The sequence below is a fragment of the Natrix helvetica genome (assembly GCF_964273705.1).
Source record: "Natrix helvetica genome assembly, chromosome: 1".
Lineage (NCBI taxonomy): Eukaryota > Metazoa > Chordata > Lepidosauria > Squamata > Natricidae > Natrix > Natrix helvetica.
The window spans coordinates 255,973,274-255,992,846 of NC_138548.1; the positions used below are offsets into that span (position 1 = coordinate 255,973,274).

Here is a 19,573-nt window from a genome sequence, read left to right on the forward strand (position 1 = left end):
CAGGCCACTAAACCAAAAAGGTTGGGGACTGCTGCTCTGGGGAACAACCAGATAAAGGCCCCAAGTCACTTCCTTCTCCTGCAGGAACCCAAACAGAGGTGGTATTCAGCAGGTTCTGACCAGTTCTAGAGAACCGGTAGCGGAAATTTTGAGTAGTTTGAAAAATTGCTAAATACCACCTCTAACTGCCCCCACCCCCATCTATTCTCTGCTTCCCGAGTCCCAGCTGATTGGGAGGGAATGAGGGTTTTTCAGTAACTTTCCCCTTGAGTGAGGAGGGAATGGAGATTTTATAGTATCCTTCCCCTGCCATGCCCACCAAGCCACGGCCACAGGACCAGTAGTAAAAAAAAATTGAATCCCACCACTGGACACAAAGCTAGCCAGTTTCTTAACGCCATTTCCTACTCTAGTTGCAGATTCCACTACAGCTACAAAGTTCAACTTGAGCTATTTTCAAGGCCTATACATCTCTGAATGTATCCCAACTTTTCCAGTGAACTTTAACATTAAAAGGTTCTGTCATTGTTGAAGGAATCTGGTAAGGAAATATCTCCCAACAGATGATCCAGTGAGTCATAGTCTGCTCAGGTTTTGCTATTGCCCTATGAGGATAAGATATCTGGGGCTTGAAGGCTCCACATTTGGCTAGACTAAAGTTACCCAATTGAGATGAGACAGTGAGATCTAATCAAATCCAATCTTTTATTTGTTTTTATCTAGTAGAACGAAACTTGCCAAGATAAAACTATAAAGTCTTTAAGCTACTGGGTATATTCGGAGATATTTTAGGTGTTGTTACCTTGAACCTCTTCCCCCCAGCCCCACCCAGCTTGGGACTATAAAGTCTCTTGGCCCAGGATCTCTTTCTGGGAATGCTCTGAGGTGGCCAAATCCTTCCCTTCTGCTGCTACAGATGTACATTACTTTTCCTGAACAGAGATTTGAATCCAGGTTCCAAGCTGGTCCACCTGACATCTAATCAATGTCTGTGTTGCAATTTATATGCTTCTTTATTACAGTATATCACCCTGGTGTCACAGCAAACCAAAACGTATGATGTGTAACCCTATCACTGCCACTGCTATTTTGCACTCCTGTTGAAAAAACACAATCAATCACTATTTAAAAAATATATTTCCCAAGGGATCCCAAATCCCTAAATCATGAAATACGTCCCTTTACATCTTGAGTTCCACCAACATTTGGCAAAGAAGCAACATATTTAATACTAGCGCAATAAGCAAGGATGCTAAATTGATCCCTAGTGGGGCTCAACAGGAGAAAACATAGGTTCTGCCTGCCACTGATTTGCCAAACAGTTGCCATGACAACTAACTCTACATTGTTAAGAACTCCGAAGGAGATCGCCCCCCCCCCCTTCCATTACATGTCTGTCAGGGCCACTTTACTCTTTTTCTCCCAAGCAGTTACGACTTGGTGCTCCCGTTCCAGTCCAATGTTCTTCCGTTCCCAAGTGAACAAACCCCCCCTGAACCACAAAACTGAAAGCCACTTGCTGTCCTTTGAAAACAGAGGGGAAGCTTGGAAAATCCAATTTTCTCTGCTAAAAGAGGACTCCGTTCAGTAAGCCGTTTCAGTCAGCTGGATAGAAATGTTTCTGAAGCCCAAGGCATCTTATTCAAGGGATGCAGGAAAACTGTTCTGCTTTCTGGCAATGCATCTCTGCCTTTAGCACCTGTGGTGTTAAGTACTCGAGGCTACGACGCCATTGACTATCATTGCCGGCCCCTGATTGGTTGAGACGCGAGCAGCCAGCTGGCGGGAGAATGCAGCCATTCTGTTGGTTCAGAGTCTGACAGCTCTAGTATAAAAGGGCTGTCAGTTGTCAAATGCTACTGTTTGCCGGGTCGAAGTTTGCCTTACATTTTGCCATGTTATACTGTTAATAAAGGTTGTGTTAGCTTCAACCTGCCTTGCCTCAGTTCCTGTCTGCCTCGTTCTCCCTACAGAACACTGGCGACGAAGGTGGGATCAGGACTGAGGTAAAGGAAAAGCAAAGTCACTAATAAGAGCTGCCTCAAATCACAGCCAATGAGAAGTTGCTCCAAGGCTAATTCCTCAAGTTCCGTCCTTCTAGGGATGGCTAATCTACTGGCATTCATGGCATTCAGCCCAGCCACTGAAACATGGGACGCCTACCTCGAGCGGTTCGAGTGCTTCCTGGAGGCAAACGACTTCACCAGTTTGTCCAGTGGCCATAAAAGAGGATATTTTCTCAGCGCATGTGGCCACGAGATATTTGGAACAGCCAGGGCATTAGCAGCCCCTCAATCCATTCATTCGATGTCTTGGGAGACTCCTTTGGAGAAACTTACAAATCATTACTCTCCAACTCCCTTGCGCATAGCCAGACGTTATGCATTTAGGCAGAGGAGCCAGAGAGATGGGGAACCTGTGAGCGATTACATGACTTCCCTCGGAAAAGCGGCCTGTGCTGGATGATGCGCTGTTAGAACAGCTGGTCTTTGGTATCAAAGACCTCAGACTTCAGCGACGCTTGCTGGCACGAAAAGAGCTGAGCCTTCAGGCAGCCGTGGATGAAGCCACGGCATATGAAATGTCGGACAAATCCACCGCAGAAATTCAGAATTTTCTGCCACCGGCCACCCATGCCAGCAGGGGCCATGCTGCCCATCACGAAGAAGATGACGAAGACTTCTCAGACGAGGAAGAAGAGATTAGCCGCCTCAAACTGGCCACCAGGAAAAAACGGACTCAGGCTGATTTTTTACCTCAGGCGGGTTGCCTGAATTGTGGCGGGAACCATGCAAGGTCAGTCTGCAGGTTCAAAGCCGCAATATGCTGTTGGAGTGACAGGAAAGGACATTTAGCCAAGAGCGGCCATGCCAATCGCTGACCCACCTCCGGAGCGCACCTTGTCTAGACAATTTGTAAAAAGACTTCCCAAACACTGCGAAGACTGCTTTGCCATCGCAGGTGACTAGCAGCACCCTGATTGGGCTATCAGCCATGCTTCCCTGACCAAGCCTACCGATAAGATATACCTGACTGTGCGCATAGAGGGAGAGCCCTGCAAGATGGAAGTGGACACTGGCTCTTCCAAATCCCTGGTCTCTTGGGCTACTATCAAACAGATAGTGCCCAGCCTGACCAAAGCTCAACTCAGGCAGTGCCCACTTCGCCTCAGAGACTATCAAGGACAGCCAATACCCATTGTGGGTTGTGGCACATTCACCATAGCCAGCAATAACTTCCAGGGGCCTCTTCCCTTCATAATTGTAGATGGCCATCTGCCCAGCCTCCTGGGGATTGACTGGTTCTCCACATTGGGGCTCAACATCTCCGGCATCCACTCCATTGTTCCAGATTCCTTCGCCGCGCTGGCCAGCAAGTTTGCAGATGTATTTGACAACAAGCTTGGTAAATACAATGGGACCTCCATTTCTTTTAACTTGGACCCACAGGTGGCGCCAATACATCTAAAACCCAGGAGAGTGCCTTTTGCTCTTCGGCCCCAAGTAAATTTAGAGCTAGATAAATTAATAGCACAGGAGTGCTCGTAGCAGTAGACCACTCCCCCTTGAAGACCGCCATAGTAATACCTATTAAGCAGGATGGTAGTATTAGAATTTGCAGGGATTTTAAATGCACCATTAATAACGGGTTACCCAGTGCCAATGTTTCAACATCTGCTCCATTCCTTGGGCCAGGGAAACTTTTTTGCCAAGTTAGACTTGGCACAAGCATACCAGCAGCTCCTGGTGGACGAAGCCACTGCCATGGCTCAAACCATCTTAACGCACCGGGGAGCTTTCAAATGTAAACACTTGCAATTTGGGGTCAGTGTAGCCCCAGGTATTTTCCAGAGCCTAATGGAGCAGATACTCCAGGGGTTGCCAGGGGTGGTACCCTATTTCAACGATGTGCTTATATCCGCTTTGGATCAAGCTGAGCTTGTCGATAAATTAAGAGCAGTCCTGACCCATTTCCGCCAAGCGGGGCTGAAACCCAAACAAGAAAAGTGTAGGATAGGAGTCCCCAGTGTAGAATTTTTAGGGTATCTAGTTGATTCCAAAGGCATCCACCCTACTCTGTCCAAGGTACAGACAATTAAGAAAGCCCCCATGCCCTCCTCTAAGGCTAAACTGCAAGCCTTTCTGGGGCTGCTTAATTTTTACTCCATTTTTTTACCCCATAAGGCATCTTTGGCAGAGCCTCTTCATAGGCTTCTGGACTCCAGGATGCCCTGGCATTGGGGGTCTAAGGAAGCCCAAGCCTTTAGGGCACTTAAGGATGTCCTTACATCCAAATCTTTATTAGTGCAATAGAGTGATCGCCTCCCATTAACTTTGGTGTGCAATGCATCGCCTTATGGCATTGGGGCCATTCTGAGTCACATCCTACCTAATGGCTCAGAAGCCCCAATTGCCTATCATTCGCGCACGCTCTCAGCAGCTGAAAGAAATTACAGTCAGCTGGATAAGGAGGCCCTAGCTGCTGTAGCAGGGGTAAAGTGGTTTCACAATTATGTTTATGGTCATTTTTTTCACTTAGTGACCGACCATAAACCCCTCAGGTCTTCTGGCGGGGGATCGCCAGACTCCTCAGATTTTTTGTCCAAGAATGTACAGATGGACAGTCTTTCTAGTGGCGTATAATTATCAGCTACAATATAGGCCAGGAATATAGGAAAAAACTTGGGGCACGCTGATGTCCTCAGCCGCTGCCCTCTGCCAGCGCCTGTTTTGGACCCTGCTTCTACAGTTTCGGTCCTCTTAATTGAAGAGTTGGCCATGGCAGTATCCGCCTGGGATATTGCCAGGCTCTCTGCCACAGACCCCATATTGGTCCAAGTTTTGGACTGCGTGCGCAGGGGGTGGCCACAGGGGCCAGTAGATCCTGAGTTTCACCCCTATTATATAGGGCAGCATGAGCTGTCCATCCTTAATGGGTGCCTGTTATGGGGCAATGGGGTGGTAGCTCCCCCCAAAGCTTAGGTTGCCAATTTTAAGTTGCCTGTACACTGCTCACCCGGGCATTGTGTGCATGAAGGCTTTGGGCCGAAGCTACGTGTGGTGGCCCAAGATTGACCAAGAAATAGAAAACTGGGTAGCCACCTGCCAGCAGTGCCAGCAATCTAGACCGGCTCCCCCTTCTGTGCCCATCAGGGAATGGGATATGCTCCGGGCTCCATGGGCATGAGTCCATTTGGATTTTGCCAGCCCATTAGGGCAGAACTTTTTGGTCCTCGTAGATGCCTACTCGAAGTGGGTGGAGCTGGCACTCATGCCATCCACCACTTCGGAGGCCGTAATTAGGGTTCTGGGGAGCTATTCGCGACCCATGGGTTGCCTGCCATGGTGGTGACTGACAATGGGCCCCAGTTCACGTCGGCACCCTTCCAGATGTTTTTAGGTCAGCATGGCATACGACAAGCCCCGACGGCCCCGTTCCCCACGGCCGGAAATGACCTGGCAGAATGAACAGTCCGGTCGGCTAAGGAGGCATTAGGCCGCTTGGGGCCAGGGAATTGGCACAACAAACTGTCCCAATACTTTCTGGCACAGCATACAACCCCGTGCCCAATCACCAAGCAAAGTCCCATAGAATAGCTTATGGGTCATCGGCTCCGGACAACCCTTGACTGGCTACACCCCGGTTATGCAGCAGAGAAAAGCCCCCTCGCAGGCAACTCCACATGGGCCTTTAATGTGGGAGACCCAGTCTACACCCAAAACTATGGGGCCAAACCAAGGTGGCTTCCCGGACAAATCACGCAACTAACTGGACCCTACTCTTATAAGGTCCAGCTCAGTGACGGGCAAATGTGGCACCGACACATCAAACAGCTCAGACGGTGAGCCACTAGCGCAGCAGGCCAACACCCGGTGCAGGCCCAATCCTGCCCCGGGGAACTAATATCGACAGAGGCTGCTCCAGCACAGACAGAGCCGCACGCAACACTCCCTACCGATGCATTCTTGTTGCCAGGCTTACCTGAGAATCCAGTCAATCCCGTGGCGGTCAAGTTTCCCACCAACTCAGCTGTGTAGTCTCCTGATGTTCCACAGGACTCTACCAGTGGCTCCTCCTTTGGCCACCGCCCCTGAACTAAGGCGATCTGGGTGGAGCTGATGCCGGCTGGCACATTTGGCTGATTATGCATGTGCTAACTGAGAGGAGTGAGATGTTAAGTCCTCGAGGCTATGACGCCATTGACTATGATTGCCGGTCCCTAATTGGTTGAGACACGAGCAGCCAGCTGGCAGGAGAATGCAGCCATTCTATTGGTTCAGCGTCTGACAGCTCTAGTATAAAAAGGGCTGTCAGCTGTCAAATGCTGCTGTTTGCTGGGTCGAGGTTTGTGTTACATTTTGCCGTGTTATACTGTTAATAAAGCTTGTGTTACCTTCAACCTGCCTTGCCTCAGTTCCTGTCTGCCTCGTTCTCCCTACAGAACATGTATGGATGGGGAAAACTCAACCAAACAGATTCTTGTATTGGGAAAGGTGACCCTTTCAGAATTCCAGCCTCTCATCTAACCGTTCAAAGTCCTGCTAGGAAAAAAAAAAGAAAGAGAGGCAGAGATGCCATTGGAAAGCCTAGTCTTCCCTAATACAGGCAGTCCTCAACTTAACAATAGTTCATTTAAGGGAGCGTTCAAAGTTACAACGACACTGAAAAAAGTGACTTGTGACCATTTTTCATACTTACAACTATTATGGTCATGTGATCAAAATTCAGACGCTTGACCACTGATTCATATTTATTACGGTGGTGTCCCAAGGTATGTGATCCCCTTTTGCGAACTTCTGACAATAGCGGAGCCAGAGTCACTTAACAACTGTGTCACTAACTTAACAACTGCACTAATTCACTTAACAGATGTGGCAAGAAAGGGCGTAAAATGGGGCTAAATTCACTTAGCAGCAGAAATGTTGGCCTCAATTGTGGTCGTATGTCAAGGACTACCTGTACGTAGTCCTTTATATGTGTTAAACTAAAATAACCATTGGATATCCTAATACATCCAGTCCAAGCCATCTAAGAAGGTGGCAGAAGGATTATCTTTGCCCCATGTTCTTTTTTTCAAACAGGTGCTCTGGCCATACACAAACAGAATAGAGGTTTGGAGGCAGTTCTTAGCATCCCATCCTCTGAGATTTTCCAGCATTTCTTTATACACTGAAGCATTTCCATTCCTCAAGGATGTATCTCCCAAATAAAATACTAAAGATATATTCTGCCATCTCCCCACTCCTCCATATACCAACCTCCTCCCACATGTTCTATTGTTCCATAAATTCTGTACGCTCATTTAACTGCAGCATGTAGGAAGCTGACATGGGCCTGCCAAGAATCTGCAAATACAGAAATAAGGCACAGAAAGAGATTGTGAAAAGAAAATGGAGAATTTGAAGGTTTGCTTTTGGCAGTTTTGGCAGAACTTGCACTGACTTATCAGTAACGTGAGCATGATGAAAATGAATGCATATACCCGTGATGGCGAACCTATGGTATGTGTGCCACAGTTGGCACGTGGAGCCATTTGTTAGGGCACGTGAGCTGTTGCCCTGTCAGCTCCAGCGTGCATGCACACGCTGGCTAGCTGACTTCGACCTTCTTTTAAAGGCGTTTTCGCCTTCCAGAGGCTTCCTTAAATCTCCAGAACGTGAAAAATTGGCGCTACGGGCAAATCAGAAGCTCAGGAACGGACTTCTGGTTTGGCCATAGGGCGGGTTTTTGCCTCCAGAGCCTTCAGGGAAGCCTCCTGAAGGCTCTGGAGGACGAAAAACAGCCCTATGAGCAAACTGGAAGTCTATTCCTGAACATCCGATTTGGCTGTAGGGCTGGTTTTTCGAGCTCCGGAGGCATCAGGGAAGCTCCTGAAGTCTCCAGAGGGCCTCGGGTGGGGGCTGTTTTCACCATCCCCAGCCTCCTAGAAAGCCTGGGGAAGACGAAAAAAGTGTGCCAAAAGCGGGGCGGGGGTTGCTGGCTGTGCACAGGGGAGTTGCGCGCAAGGCATTATGGGTGTGCACACGACCCCCTGTGCTCCTCCTTTTGGCATGCGATCCAAAAAAGGTTAGCCATCACTGGCACATACATATAAGTATGCATGTATACTGTATTTGAAGATTGTCCATCGTTCTAGCTAACACCATAAGCTGCTTCAGATGAGATTCAAAGGTTATCCACATTTTTTTTTCCTTTTGGTTTGATAAGGAGTTCTTGAAATTCAAAAACTTGCACTGATCTCTTATAACTTTTGGCAGCTTAATAAAGGTATTCACTCTGTGGATTTTGCTTTTTTTTTCCTTTTAGCCAACATGGCCATTATTGCTTTTATAAATCAACAAACCGATGTAGTGACAATGCACCACTTCACTTAGTTTTGATGAAATGGGAGATGGACTCTTCTCGCAATCTGCAAAATCAGTTGGGGTAGGAAAGAAAAGGACCATTTCAAAAGAGCAAGGGAGAAGGGGAAAAGGCACCTTTCATATTGCACAGTAGAAACTAGTGAAAAGTAGCTTTTTTCATCCCTCTGCATGGCTGACCTTATGATGCAAAAGATGGTGGCAAGTTTGAAAACTAATTAAAGACCATCAAATGTTCAGTGCTGAAGTCAACAAACATTTTTAGAGTTGTAAACTGAAAAAGAAGATACAAAACAGAAAAGGGAAGGGAATTGTCTCACGTGGCTGGTAGAACATTCTTTGGAATTTTAGCTTTTTTAGCTTTTCTGTCTCTTTTCTGATACTTAACAGTCCAACATTTAGCAGGAATTCTCTCGTGGCTTTTCAGGAAACACACGTAGATCTCAACTCACAGCCATCATGGAGCATGCCATTATGGTCATAAGTCATGACGATTGTAAAGTGGGTAACCCATGTGACCGACCTGATTCTATGACTTCGTTGGCAGTTGTCAGGTGAATCAATTCTTCACTCTGGGCCAGTTTTGTCCCAAACAGGAAATAAATGCCAGTTTTCAGAAAGAAATATAAAATACAGTCACATAACCGTGGGATGCTACAAAAAGTTATATATGTGGGCACCTGACATGTGGTGATGGCAATTAGAACTAGGTTGTAACTACTGTAACTTCAACCTGTCGTTAAGCAACTGGGTGTAAGTCAAGGACTACCTGGTAATGTGTTTTACAAGACAGAAGTGGCCCTGCACTAGAACTCTCTTAAAAAGGAAGAGTAGTGGTGTTTATTACATACACCACGGGTGTCAAATTTGACGCATCATGTTGCCATCATATGACATTTCACTACCTTTTCCCCCTTTGCGGAGCTGGGTGGGCATAGCCTCCACATGACAAATCCAGCCCATGGGCTGCCTGTTTGACACCCCTGACCTACACTATGATGTTCATGGCCAGCCAGAGTTTCCTCTTTTGTTTCTTTTTTAGCATTTTGATTTTTTTACACCAAGCAGTAAAATATCTTGGTTCAATTCTGGATTTTGCAATACTCTACACAATACGACTCAACTGCTGCTGTCGTGGAGGAAGACACACTTGATGAAATTCTCTTTCAAAGATCTCCAAGATTTCTCATAGGTACAGATAGGATGCCTGGATACAACCATCTAGGCCCCAAGTTATGTATTATTTCTTGCTTTCCAGTCCTAAATCTGGACCACACTATGATACCCCAAAAGGCAACATACTGTACATAGTTCAACCCCATGCTCTCCTCAAGCAAAGCTTCTTGCCCATTCTCTATGGATACACTAAAGAGCAATTAAAAGCTAACAAGCGCTTGATTGTTAATACATTTACACAGCATACTGAGTGCTAACAGATCTGCCCTCCAGTTATTTATCTGTAGTGAAGCCTCAGCAGGTAGCTTATCGCTGAAACCTTATGGTTACAAAATAAGCATTCTATTAAACAAAAATTAAATAACAGACTTGCCTGAGAATATTGCTATAATAAAGCATTCTTGTCAGCTATTTCCCCATTCGCTATATGTATTGCAAAATAACAGGCAATTATCACCAAAATTGCTATTATACACAGTTCTGAAAAACATGGATTACTTTACTTTAAACAATGTGAGGTATTATAGGAGTATGGAGCTACTGGATTAGAGGTCCCTAAATTCCTTGCAACCTATAACATTCTTAGTTCAGATTATTAGACTTCAGCCTAAAACACCCATAGAGCACAAGGCTGTTGATGTTTGGGCTGTGCAAATGCATATTTAAAGGAGAGGGCTTTGATCAATATTTCATCAAAAATTGCTACCGTACATAAAATAATCATTTGTTTCAAAAACAAAAATTCCAGTCTTTAAGAAAATATTGTCCATGATATATATTTTTTCTTTAAGTAAGATTCCCGTTTTATTTTCAATCACTCCCGTGCTTCCTGTTGACCGCAGGAAAATAAACAAAGAGGAAGTAAAAGTATGAGGAAAGTGTCACCTAATGCATCTTCCTTAGGGAGATAGGGATCTCTAGTTTTCCAGATAGGGAAATTGAGATAGTGATCTCTAGTTTTCCAGGTTTATGGAGACTGTGGCTGATTCAGTATAGGTTTGAACAAGCAGTGTGTGACAAAAACATGGTTTGGATAACATGGGAAATTGTATATACTCTTATCAGATTACTAGTCCACCTAAGTCAGTACTGCAGACACTGACTGATATTGGTTCTCGGGGACTATAAGTACTAGGATATTCTGCCTGTGCCATACAACATAGCTTCAATCCTAAATTGTGTTAAATGATATAACCAACACACGTGAACTTCTGTCCTTTCTGGAATAACTAATGCCCTAACCACACAATCTCTGTATCTCTGCTTTATCTCCTTCCTGGCATCATGCTGGCAAAATTCAGCAACAAATCATCAAATATCAGAAAGGAACATAAAGTTAGTTTATTTGATCAAGATTAAAAGTACATATATTGTTATTTCTGGTTTCCCTTAAGGGACTTCTGCTGATCCCAGGACTGGAATGACAATAATTTATTTACTTGTTTATACGTAAGAGATGGGACATGGGATAATGACAACAGAAAAGTTACTAAAATTGTCTGCACTTGTGATGACGGTTGAACGTCACTTCTTTATACATTTCTTTTCTCTTTCCGACATTTCTTCCTCTTTTTCTTCTCTTTTTTATTGCCCTTTTTAGTCTTTCTACTCTTCTTCTTTTAAATTTGTATTAGTTTTTGCTACTGTAATCATAATCTTTAGTAACATTATTTTTAAAAATAGAACCAATTCTTACAATATTTTGCTACTAATTTTTTTAATCTGCCTTTTCATACAGGAATTCAGGGTGACGTACATAAAGCTCCCTATTTTTTTCCTCCCACAAAAGGAATCTTACAAATTAGGTTGGACTGAGATAGAATCACTGGTCCAGAATGGAATCTGCATGAATAATGTTCTTAAACCTAAACTCCCATTTGTTAGGGGGAAAGAGACAGTACAGAACACTGACAGGAAACAGAAAGCTGAAATATAGGGCTGAGCATGACCTGAGCAACACTTTTCCTTCAAAAGCAATCTTTTCTTTCATGATATCCATGTTGTCCAGGAATGTGTATGTTGTTGTCTCACCCCCTTTCCTGCCAGGCATGTTTCATATCCACCTCCTCCTCCTAATGCCAGTTTTACCTTGTTGATAATAGAGGATGAAAAGCTTGAGTAGTGGCTTTGTTCAAGCATTCCTTGATTCTTGAGTGTACATTTGTTGTCTTGATTGGCAACAGACATTGGTTTGGAAGGAGACCCTTATCTTTCTCAGCAAAGCTTACACTTGAAAGTATAATTTGAGGTCTGTTAATACTCTCAGACAGTATCTGCATAGTTTTAGCAGTTCAGGTTGCACATGAATAGGATTAATATTTGCAACTTGATGCTGCTGCTATTATCATCTGCTTAAAGCCAACCCATGCTACAATCTAATAATGGTTCTTAGCCTTAACTGAAGACAATGCCAGGACAATAGTCAATCAAAAGCAGCAGTTGGGACAAGGAAGCACCAACAAACTAGATGAAATAGAATATACAGTACAATGTATTAAACATGAATGTATCCTGCAGGGAAAAAAACATTTGTAGATTTTGGATTTTTTTTTAATCCCACAGATTTAAGCCACAATTACTGGACTGTTGGGGGGGGGGTGTCTGTTTTCTGAATGTCTAATGTGGAATTTATCCCTAAGTACTTCATTTATTGCTGATAAAGGATCTGCCAGAAGAGTAAAAAGGAAGGTCAGCAGAAGCAGCATTACAATGGAAAATGATATTACTGCCATGAACATAGCTGAAACACAGCCAATAAATAAACATGAACCAAAGAGTCTCACAAAGGCACAATAAGGTTTATGGGCACCGTATTTTGACATTTCTAGAGGAGTGCCAGGTTCTGAAAATCTAAAACCATCACAGATAGTTGGGCAGGGACCAGCTGCTCATTCATCCAGTGCTTTCTGACTGGCTCTCCAGTTACAGTAATGTTAGAATAGTGTAAACTATTTTTTGGCACAGTGCGATCAGAATATGCCAAGGGTTCATAGAAACCATTGTAAACAGGAGAACATTTTCAGGCTCTTATAGGAAAAAGCACATTTAAATTGTAGCACATAGCAGTCTTTAATCCCTATATCATTATTTGCATACCCTTAGATTTACACTCTCCCAGTCCAGGCACTAGAGTTCTAGTACCCATGGCTTACATGCGCATAAGGCACATGGGAAACTGGCACTTCAGGAATTATACTATTAAAGAACTATTCTAAAACTTGGATGGGCATTGTCTATTCATTACAACAGCAGTCCCCAACCTTTGGGGCTTGGCAGCCTGATTGGAGGTGGAGTGGGGAACTGGGCCGTGCAAGTGGTGGGCTGGAGCATATGTGCGCAGCTTGATTTGCAGGAGTAGCGGCCATAAGCAACAGTGTTTGCACATGCGATTGCCCACCGGCCCGCTGTCTGTGCAAGTTTAGCTGCGTAGCTCTGGCCAGCCACTCGTGCAGCCCAATTCTGAATAAGCCACAGCCTAGTAGTGGACCATGGCCCAGAAGTTGGGGGCCCCTGCAATAAAATTCACCCCAAAAAGAAGTAATATATCATGGTAAAATTGAATCATTTCGTGTTTCAAGAGCTAGGACCACATGTAAAATGCACAAATAATATGTTGCTTATTAAGATCTGTTTTTTAAAGAGAAACACTCAGGTGTCACACATATACAACAGAAGGTGTCAGCAATTAAGGCAGTGCAAGTAGGCATCTGGAACAAAGTGCTTAATAAGAATGGTAATATGGGGAAATGGTTCTTTAGTATAGGCTAATACTTGGGGAAATGTACTTTCTATCCTTGAGGTATTTTTTTATAAAGTTGCATATTTTTAGCACCCAGTTTAGCACTCCCCCAGGAGTTGTGATAAGTCTCCTCTATCTTCCCTTCCATCAATAATTGTAAATATCCCTCTCTTTTTGCCAAGCTTTTAATTGTCCATTCAGCGTTAGAATTCCTTTTATGCTTTAACTCATAGCCATTGTGAGTACTCATTTGAGGAAAGAGGGTATAAAATGATACAAATACATTACAATAATTCAATCAAGCCATCATTTTACAGCTCTGGTGCATTAAAAGAGAGGTGGGAGGGAGGGAGGGAGGGAGATATATTGCATTTTGTTATTTCTTTTGTTGTTGTTGTGGGAGGCACCCAGAGTTGATTGTATTTGGATGGCATCAAAACTGAATAAATGAATAAACCAAAAACAGTAGTGGATGAACCTCCAGGGCTCAGCACAATAGAGTCAGATCACATAGCACGACTAAAATATGCCTAGGATGAGAAAAAACAAGCCCTCCTATTTCATAGGAGTATGAAAACTGAGGTAGAGCACAGTAGGGGAATTCTGTGTACAGAAAGGGCCAGAAGAGCAAATAGGAGAGTTCTACAGTCTCAGAGAGGAAGGATAACATTTCCTTTCTTAGGCTTAAAATATCCTGACTTTTAAAATGTTGCTGTGAAGGACTAGCACTATGCACTAACAAGAGCTTCAAATCCAATTTAGCATTTTAGGATTTTTAAAAAAAAACTGCGGCAGAAGCAACCAAGTGAGTCCATGCTGGAGGCAGTGTTCAACAGCGAGGAAGCTGGATCCTCTTTTTTTTACCTGCTCCATTAGAAATAAAAAGAAAAGAAATTAAAAAGATCTTCCTTGTGTTCCCAGGGTAAGACTACTTAAGAGGGTCCCCAAAGAGCTATTTCCCAAGTGATCATTAGACAATGCGGAAAGTGTCTATGTATGATTCAGTGCAGTTGTTATATTGCCAAGTCCTTCATAATCCAGAAATAGATGAGAAAAACTCTGATAAAATTAGCAAAGGGCAGGTTGTGTTCCATCATATAAATGTGAAACTGCCTGGGATGGCCCTAGCACAGGAGAAATGGTCTCTCTTCTTCCCCTGGCTTTTCCTACACAATCTCCTTCCCTCTCCTCTGCTGTTTCCTAGGAACACAGCTCTTAGCAAACCTCACTATTCAATATCACAATAAACAAACAGAGGGTGTGTATATGCCAAAGGCCCCTCCTACCAAACACTCTAACTTGAAATGTGGCCTAGGGCTGAAAAGGAGGTTATCTAACTCCATCTTTTGGAACACAGAGATTAAGGTAATATTTTAATTTCCCATTCCCCTCCTCCCTTCCAAACTGTGTCTTGTTATTTATGTAAGAAATTATACAGACCACGGGGAGAAAAAAATCACATTCCAGCAAAGGGGGAAAATCTGATTACCTTGCCTTCTTTTCTGAAATGTGAAATCAAGACCCTAAATTTTAAGTTCCAAGTTTTAGGTATTCTAAGTCTTCATCTGAACTGCTTCACAGATTGATTAAACCAATCGATCAATCCCATAAAAAGGCCACAGACTAAGAAGATACCTTGAAAAAAACTAGTGACTGTGTAGGCTGACAGAAAGCGGATCATAGAATTGGCTTATATATTATAAGCCAATTATATATCCATATTCTGCCTGGAGAAAGAGCAAGGCAGTGGATTTCAGTGCAAACCTGCACATGAGGTGAAAGTGATGGCAATGGAAGTCATCATTCATTTCTTTAATCTTAAGTGCATGAATGAAACATTACAGTTCTCTGTGTGAGTCGGTAATTATAAAGGGAGCCTAGAAAAAAAGATTCCCTGTATTTAATAGGACTAATCCACTCTAAGTCATTATGCCTAAGAATGCAGGCTTCACTCCCAATCTACTGTATATTCAACATTCCAACACACATTTCATCAGCTGAAGACATATTGCCTTTTACTCATTCTGGCTACTGTCGTCACTAGTAGTATATTCTGTAACTCTTAAGGACAAAATATTCTACCCCGTTTTCCGTAAAAGTAGGCCTATGTGGAAAATAGTGATGCTATTCTTACACACATGCATGTTTAGCTTCAGAGGGTTGAAATCAACTGAGAAATTTTAGTCTGGTGATAACCTTACAGCAATCTTACAAGATAGATGCTGTTATTATTATTTCCATATTGCAGATGGCAAGATCAGAGATTTGTCTGAGACCAGGTGGAAAAGTCACAGCAGAGATGAAATTTGAATTATTAGATTTCAAATGCTCCAGGCTGCATCGGTTTCTATATAAACAACTTAAATCCACGGACTTTGCCCACCTAGCCCTGTCCATCTTCAGGATGAGTACCCTATTAAGAGTACCTTTAAATTGCTGCACCAGGAATTAGCAGAGTGCCAAATATGGCAAGGTGGAAAAAATGGTCAGGTAGATGCAGCAACAGCTTCCTCATTTGTCAGATAACCATTGACTATTTCCACAAATAGGAAAACAAAAATAGGAAGCTTACAATTTCCCATAGAATATTCCATGTTCTGACTGCAACCTACACCATTAAAAACTAATCTTTGGAACTCTGGAAATATACAAGTATTTGTATCTAGAGTTAAGGCCTTTAATGACTCATTCACACATGTAAGCCATACCTTGATCTTTGATACATGAGTGGTTCTGAGCCTCAGTTTCTTCTATTTGCATCTATATAAATGTTGCCTTTCCATTTGAATTTCCACCGCCTTTGTATTTACCAAAGGTTTCCAAAGGCTGTGATTTCCCATCCTTTTGCATGTGAACTAACTCCTTATTAAACTGACTATCAGATTTAAGAAAAAAAAACATAGAAATAAATCAGCTATGCAACATGATGCCTTGTAATAAGGGATGTACATCTTGTTTACATTCTTCCCAAAGAGCATTTGAAAACTGAATATCTATATTGTTCTTGTTTCTATTTTCCCTTGAGAAGCCTAAGTCTGGAGAATCTGAAACCTGAGTTTCCTATTTCTAAATCCTTGCCCGTAACCTAATATCCAACTGAGCGTACAGACTCTTCCCAGAGCAATAAATAAATAAATAAATAAACCAGGAAGAAGTTAGAACAATTTCACCTTTGACAGAGGCTGCTGCATCAATAGGGAGAGACAAACACACATTATCCTATTATCAGCAGGACTGTCAAACAGCGGAATTAGAAACAAGAGATTTCACCAAAGCTGAAAGAGCCTGTGACAGCCCACAGCCAAACAGGAGCTCCAGAGGCAGAAGAGGCTCACCTCCAAAGAATCCAATCGGCTAACAAAAAGTGCCAGATAATACCTTCAACAACAAACAAACAGAAATGGGAAGCCCTCAGCCCAGAGGCCTTCCTAATCCTATCTTCTAGGCCCACTTTTCTAGAGAACACATTATTCCCCAAATAGGAAATTCCAGCATACCAATTGTAATTCCAATTGGTGGGTGCACACCAATTGTAATTCCTTCTTTTGAATGAGAGGTCTTTCCCACTGATCCTCAATCTCACTGCAGCAGGAATGCCTGACTCATCTTTGATTTCACCCCACGATACCCTGTTAAAAAAAAGGTTCATCCAAACATGTTATCCTTGTTGTGGGAGGGGGGAGGGGATTGGGCTGGACCTTTGTCCTATTTTACAGTTTTGCCTGGGAGAGGTAAAATATAAAGGCTTAGGACCCATTCCATGTCGTAAGTACTCCAGCGAATACTAGTCTCAACCACATTTGGGATATGGTCCTTGATATGCTATGCAAAGCTTAGTGCTGCCCTCAAGCTGATAGAAGTTGTACATTCCTTCTCTGCAGTGTCACCAACCCATTTTTTTTCCTCCTCCACCCAGGAATTGCAGAAAATGTAAACAAACTGTGCTGGCAAACTTCTAGCTCAGGACACTTACGGTAGTTTCCCAAGGACGTTCCTGCAGAGCAGGCTTAGCATCACTTGCTTGATTAAGCAGAGGAGAAAAGCCCAAAGGCAAGCAGCACACAAGATTCCCACCCCCTCCTTAGGAAACATGAATATCTCTTTGTTACTCTGAGGCTTCTCAGCAACTGGTTTGGACTGACTTTACCTCTCCTCTTTCCTTCTACTTGTGGGGTTTGTTTTTTTTTTTTGGTCTCTCACTCTTCATGAGTTCAGGTAACAGGAAAGAGCCCTGATTATCTGTGCCTAGTTGGAAATCGGAGGAGGAAGAAGAGAAGGACTTGCTCACACATATCTGTGCTTTTGATCTAAAAGCAGCACCTGAGGGACATTGTGATGAAAAGCCCCTCCATCCCCACTGGCTTGAGATTAGCACAGCGCTCTGGGAGAAGAAGGCTGTGAAAGGAGGTGACCCAGCTTGATGCTCTTGTTCCTCTGATTTTTGTTTCCCAACCTGCAGGTGTACTTCATCTGCCTGGCTGCCCCAATATCATATGGGATTCAGCACAGGCAGGGAGTTGCAGGGCTCCTGCTTAGTAATAAATCTCTCCTTTTCATCTTCAAAGGTCTGGACGAAGTTGAGCACTACAAAATTGAGCAAAGCTTCTGAGACAATCAGTACTTGATATTTACCTCTCTAGCACAATACCTTGTTATGGTCTTTGCCCAGAATGGGGAAAAAATAGGACTGTTTGAAACAGCCAAGCACACATTTTCCTAACCTGTCACTTGCTGGATAAGTTATAATGACTGTTCTCAGAGTGGCACAAGTTGATCCTGTGAGCCAGGAACTGTAGATATTGTAGGAGAGGCTCAAGCATGACAGCTATCACTAGGCATCCCCTTCCTGGAGTGGCAAAAAATAGTTTTCCCTATCATCCACGATTTAGACTTTATTCTTTCACTAGTTCTGACAGGGGGGAAAACACAGGCAGCTGCCTAACCCAAGCTCCATAGATACACGACATAAACCACTGCATTTGCACAGAATACAAAGCAGATAAGCAAGTATCTTTAATATCTGTCTACTTTTAGCCTCCAGGCTAGACTAGTTTCCCAATAAAACAGACCCCCCTCCCCAACCGCGAATAACACCATCGCGAACCTCTTGGGCCGGCCTTTGATTATCAATACAGATCTCTTTCCCTCTAGTTGACAATGATTCTGTCCTTAGTACACAGGTGTGTGAGTTTGTGCTGCTACTCCTCCCTCTCGAAATCTGACTGCACGGGAACGACAGACGGTTTACTTTAAAGAGCGTGGCGGCGGCTAGGGAGAGAAAAACACGAGTGAGCGATCCTCCCAATGTTAAGTAAATGGAGCCGTTTCCCGCCAGCTGTTTATCTCAAAGGGCTCCGCCAGAGTTGGAACGACGCATAAAAAAAACACTCGTTTGGTTTCTGCCTCAGATTCCGGCGGAGTTTTACATTAACTCGATCTTATTACGCTCAGTGACTGCAGAGGGTCACGCTGTTCCGACACTTAACAAGGCTGGAGTAAAACACGGCGCCCCGAAACGGACTTTATAGGTAGATCACAAGCGTTCAGACATATTTAGGCATTAATGATTCCCTGCGCAGCTTCCCAACCGAGAGCCTACAATCCTACACACGAGGACCCATTATAGGTAACGAGCAATCCAGGTAGGCTTGGATAGCTCGCCCCTTCCCGTCTCCCGTGGACCCTACCTTGAAGTCTGCGGACAGCTGCGGGGTGTACTCCAGAGTCCAGAGCGCGCGTAGAAGCGCTGCCAAGTGCCGAGTGACTTCTCCGGTGGCGGCTTTCGATCCAGCTCTGGCTGGACTCGGGGGATCGGGCAAAGCCAGCAGGAGGAAGGCGGCGAGCAGCTCGGTGTGGCTCAGGCACTGCACCACGGCGTTCAAGAAACACGTGTTGCCGTGATTCTTGAGCCCCTGCGCGCCGGGGGTGAGCGGGCGCGGATCCCCGGAACTGGCCGCAGGAGGGGGGCTCAGCGCGCCCGAGCCTAGCCGGACGCCGCCGCCACCGCCACCTGCTTGGCCGCGATCGGAGCCGGGCGGCCGCTTAAAGCCGCCTTCGTCGTCTTCCGCCTCAGCGCTTTCCCGCCGCTGCCGCTGCTCCCGCCGCCGCCGCGCCCCCCGCAAAGTTTGCAGGAGCCGCCGAGCCAGTTTGCCGAAAGCGCGCGCAGCTCGGCGCCTTCGCCCGGTGCCGCCAGGATGGGGAGCCGAGGTCCGGGCCCTCCCCAGAGGGGTGTGAGTGTCGGGCCCGTGCTCATCCTCCGCCTCGAGTTCGCCCATCGGAGCTCGGCTGCGGCGGT

At 44.6% G+C, this 19,573-nt stretch overlaps 1 protein-coding gene across 1 annotated transcript in view; it reads right to left on the reverse strand.

Moving 5' to 3' along the window:
• USP43 (ubiquitin specific peptidase 43) overlaps positions 1-19,573 on the reverse strand; it is a 128,209-nt gene extending 108,636 nt beyond the window's left edge. The window contains exon 1 of the mRNA XM_081969798.1: positions 18,966-19,573. Coding sequence (XP_081825924.1) covers positions 18,966-19,553 — 588 coding nt within the window. The 5' untranslated portion in view covers positions 19,554-19,573. The remainder of the gene's footprint in view (positions 1-18,965) is intronic.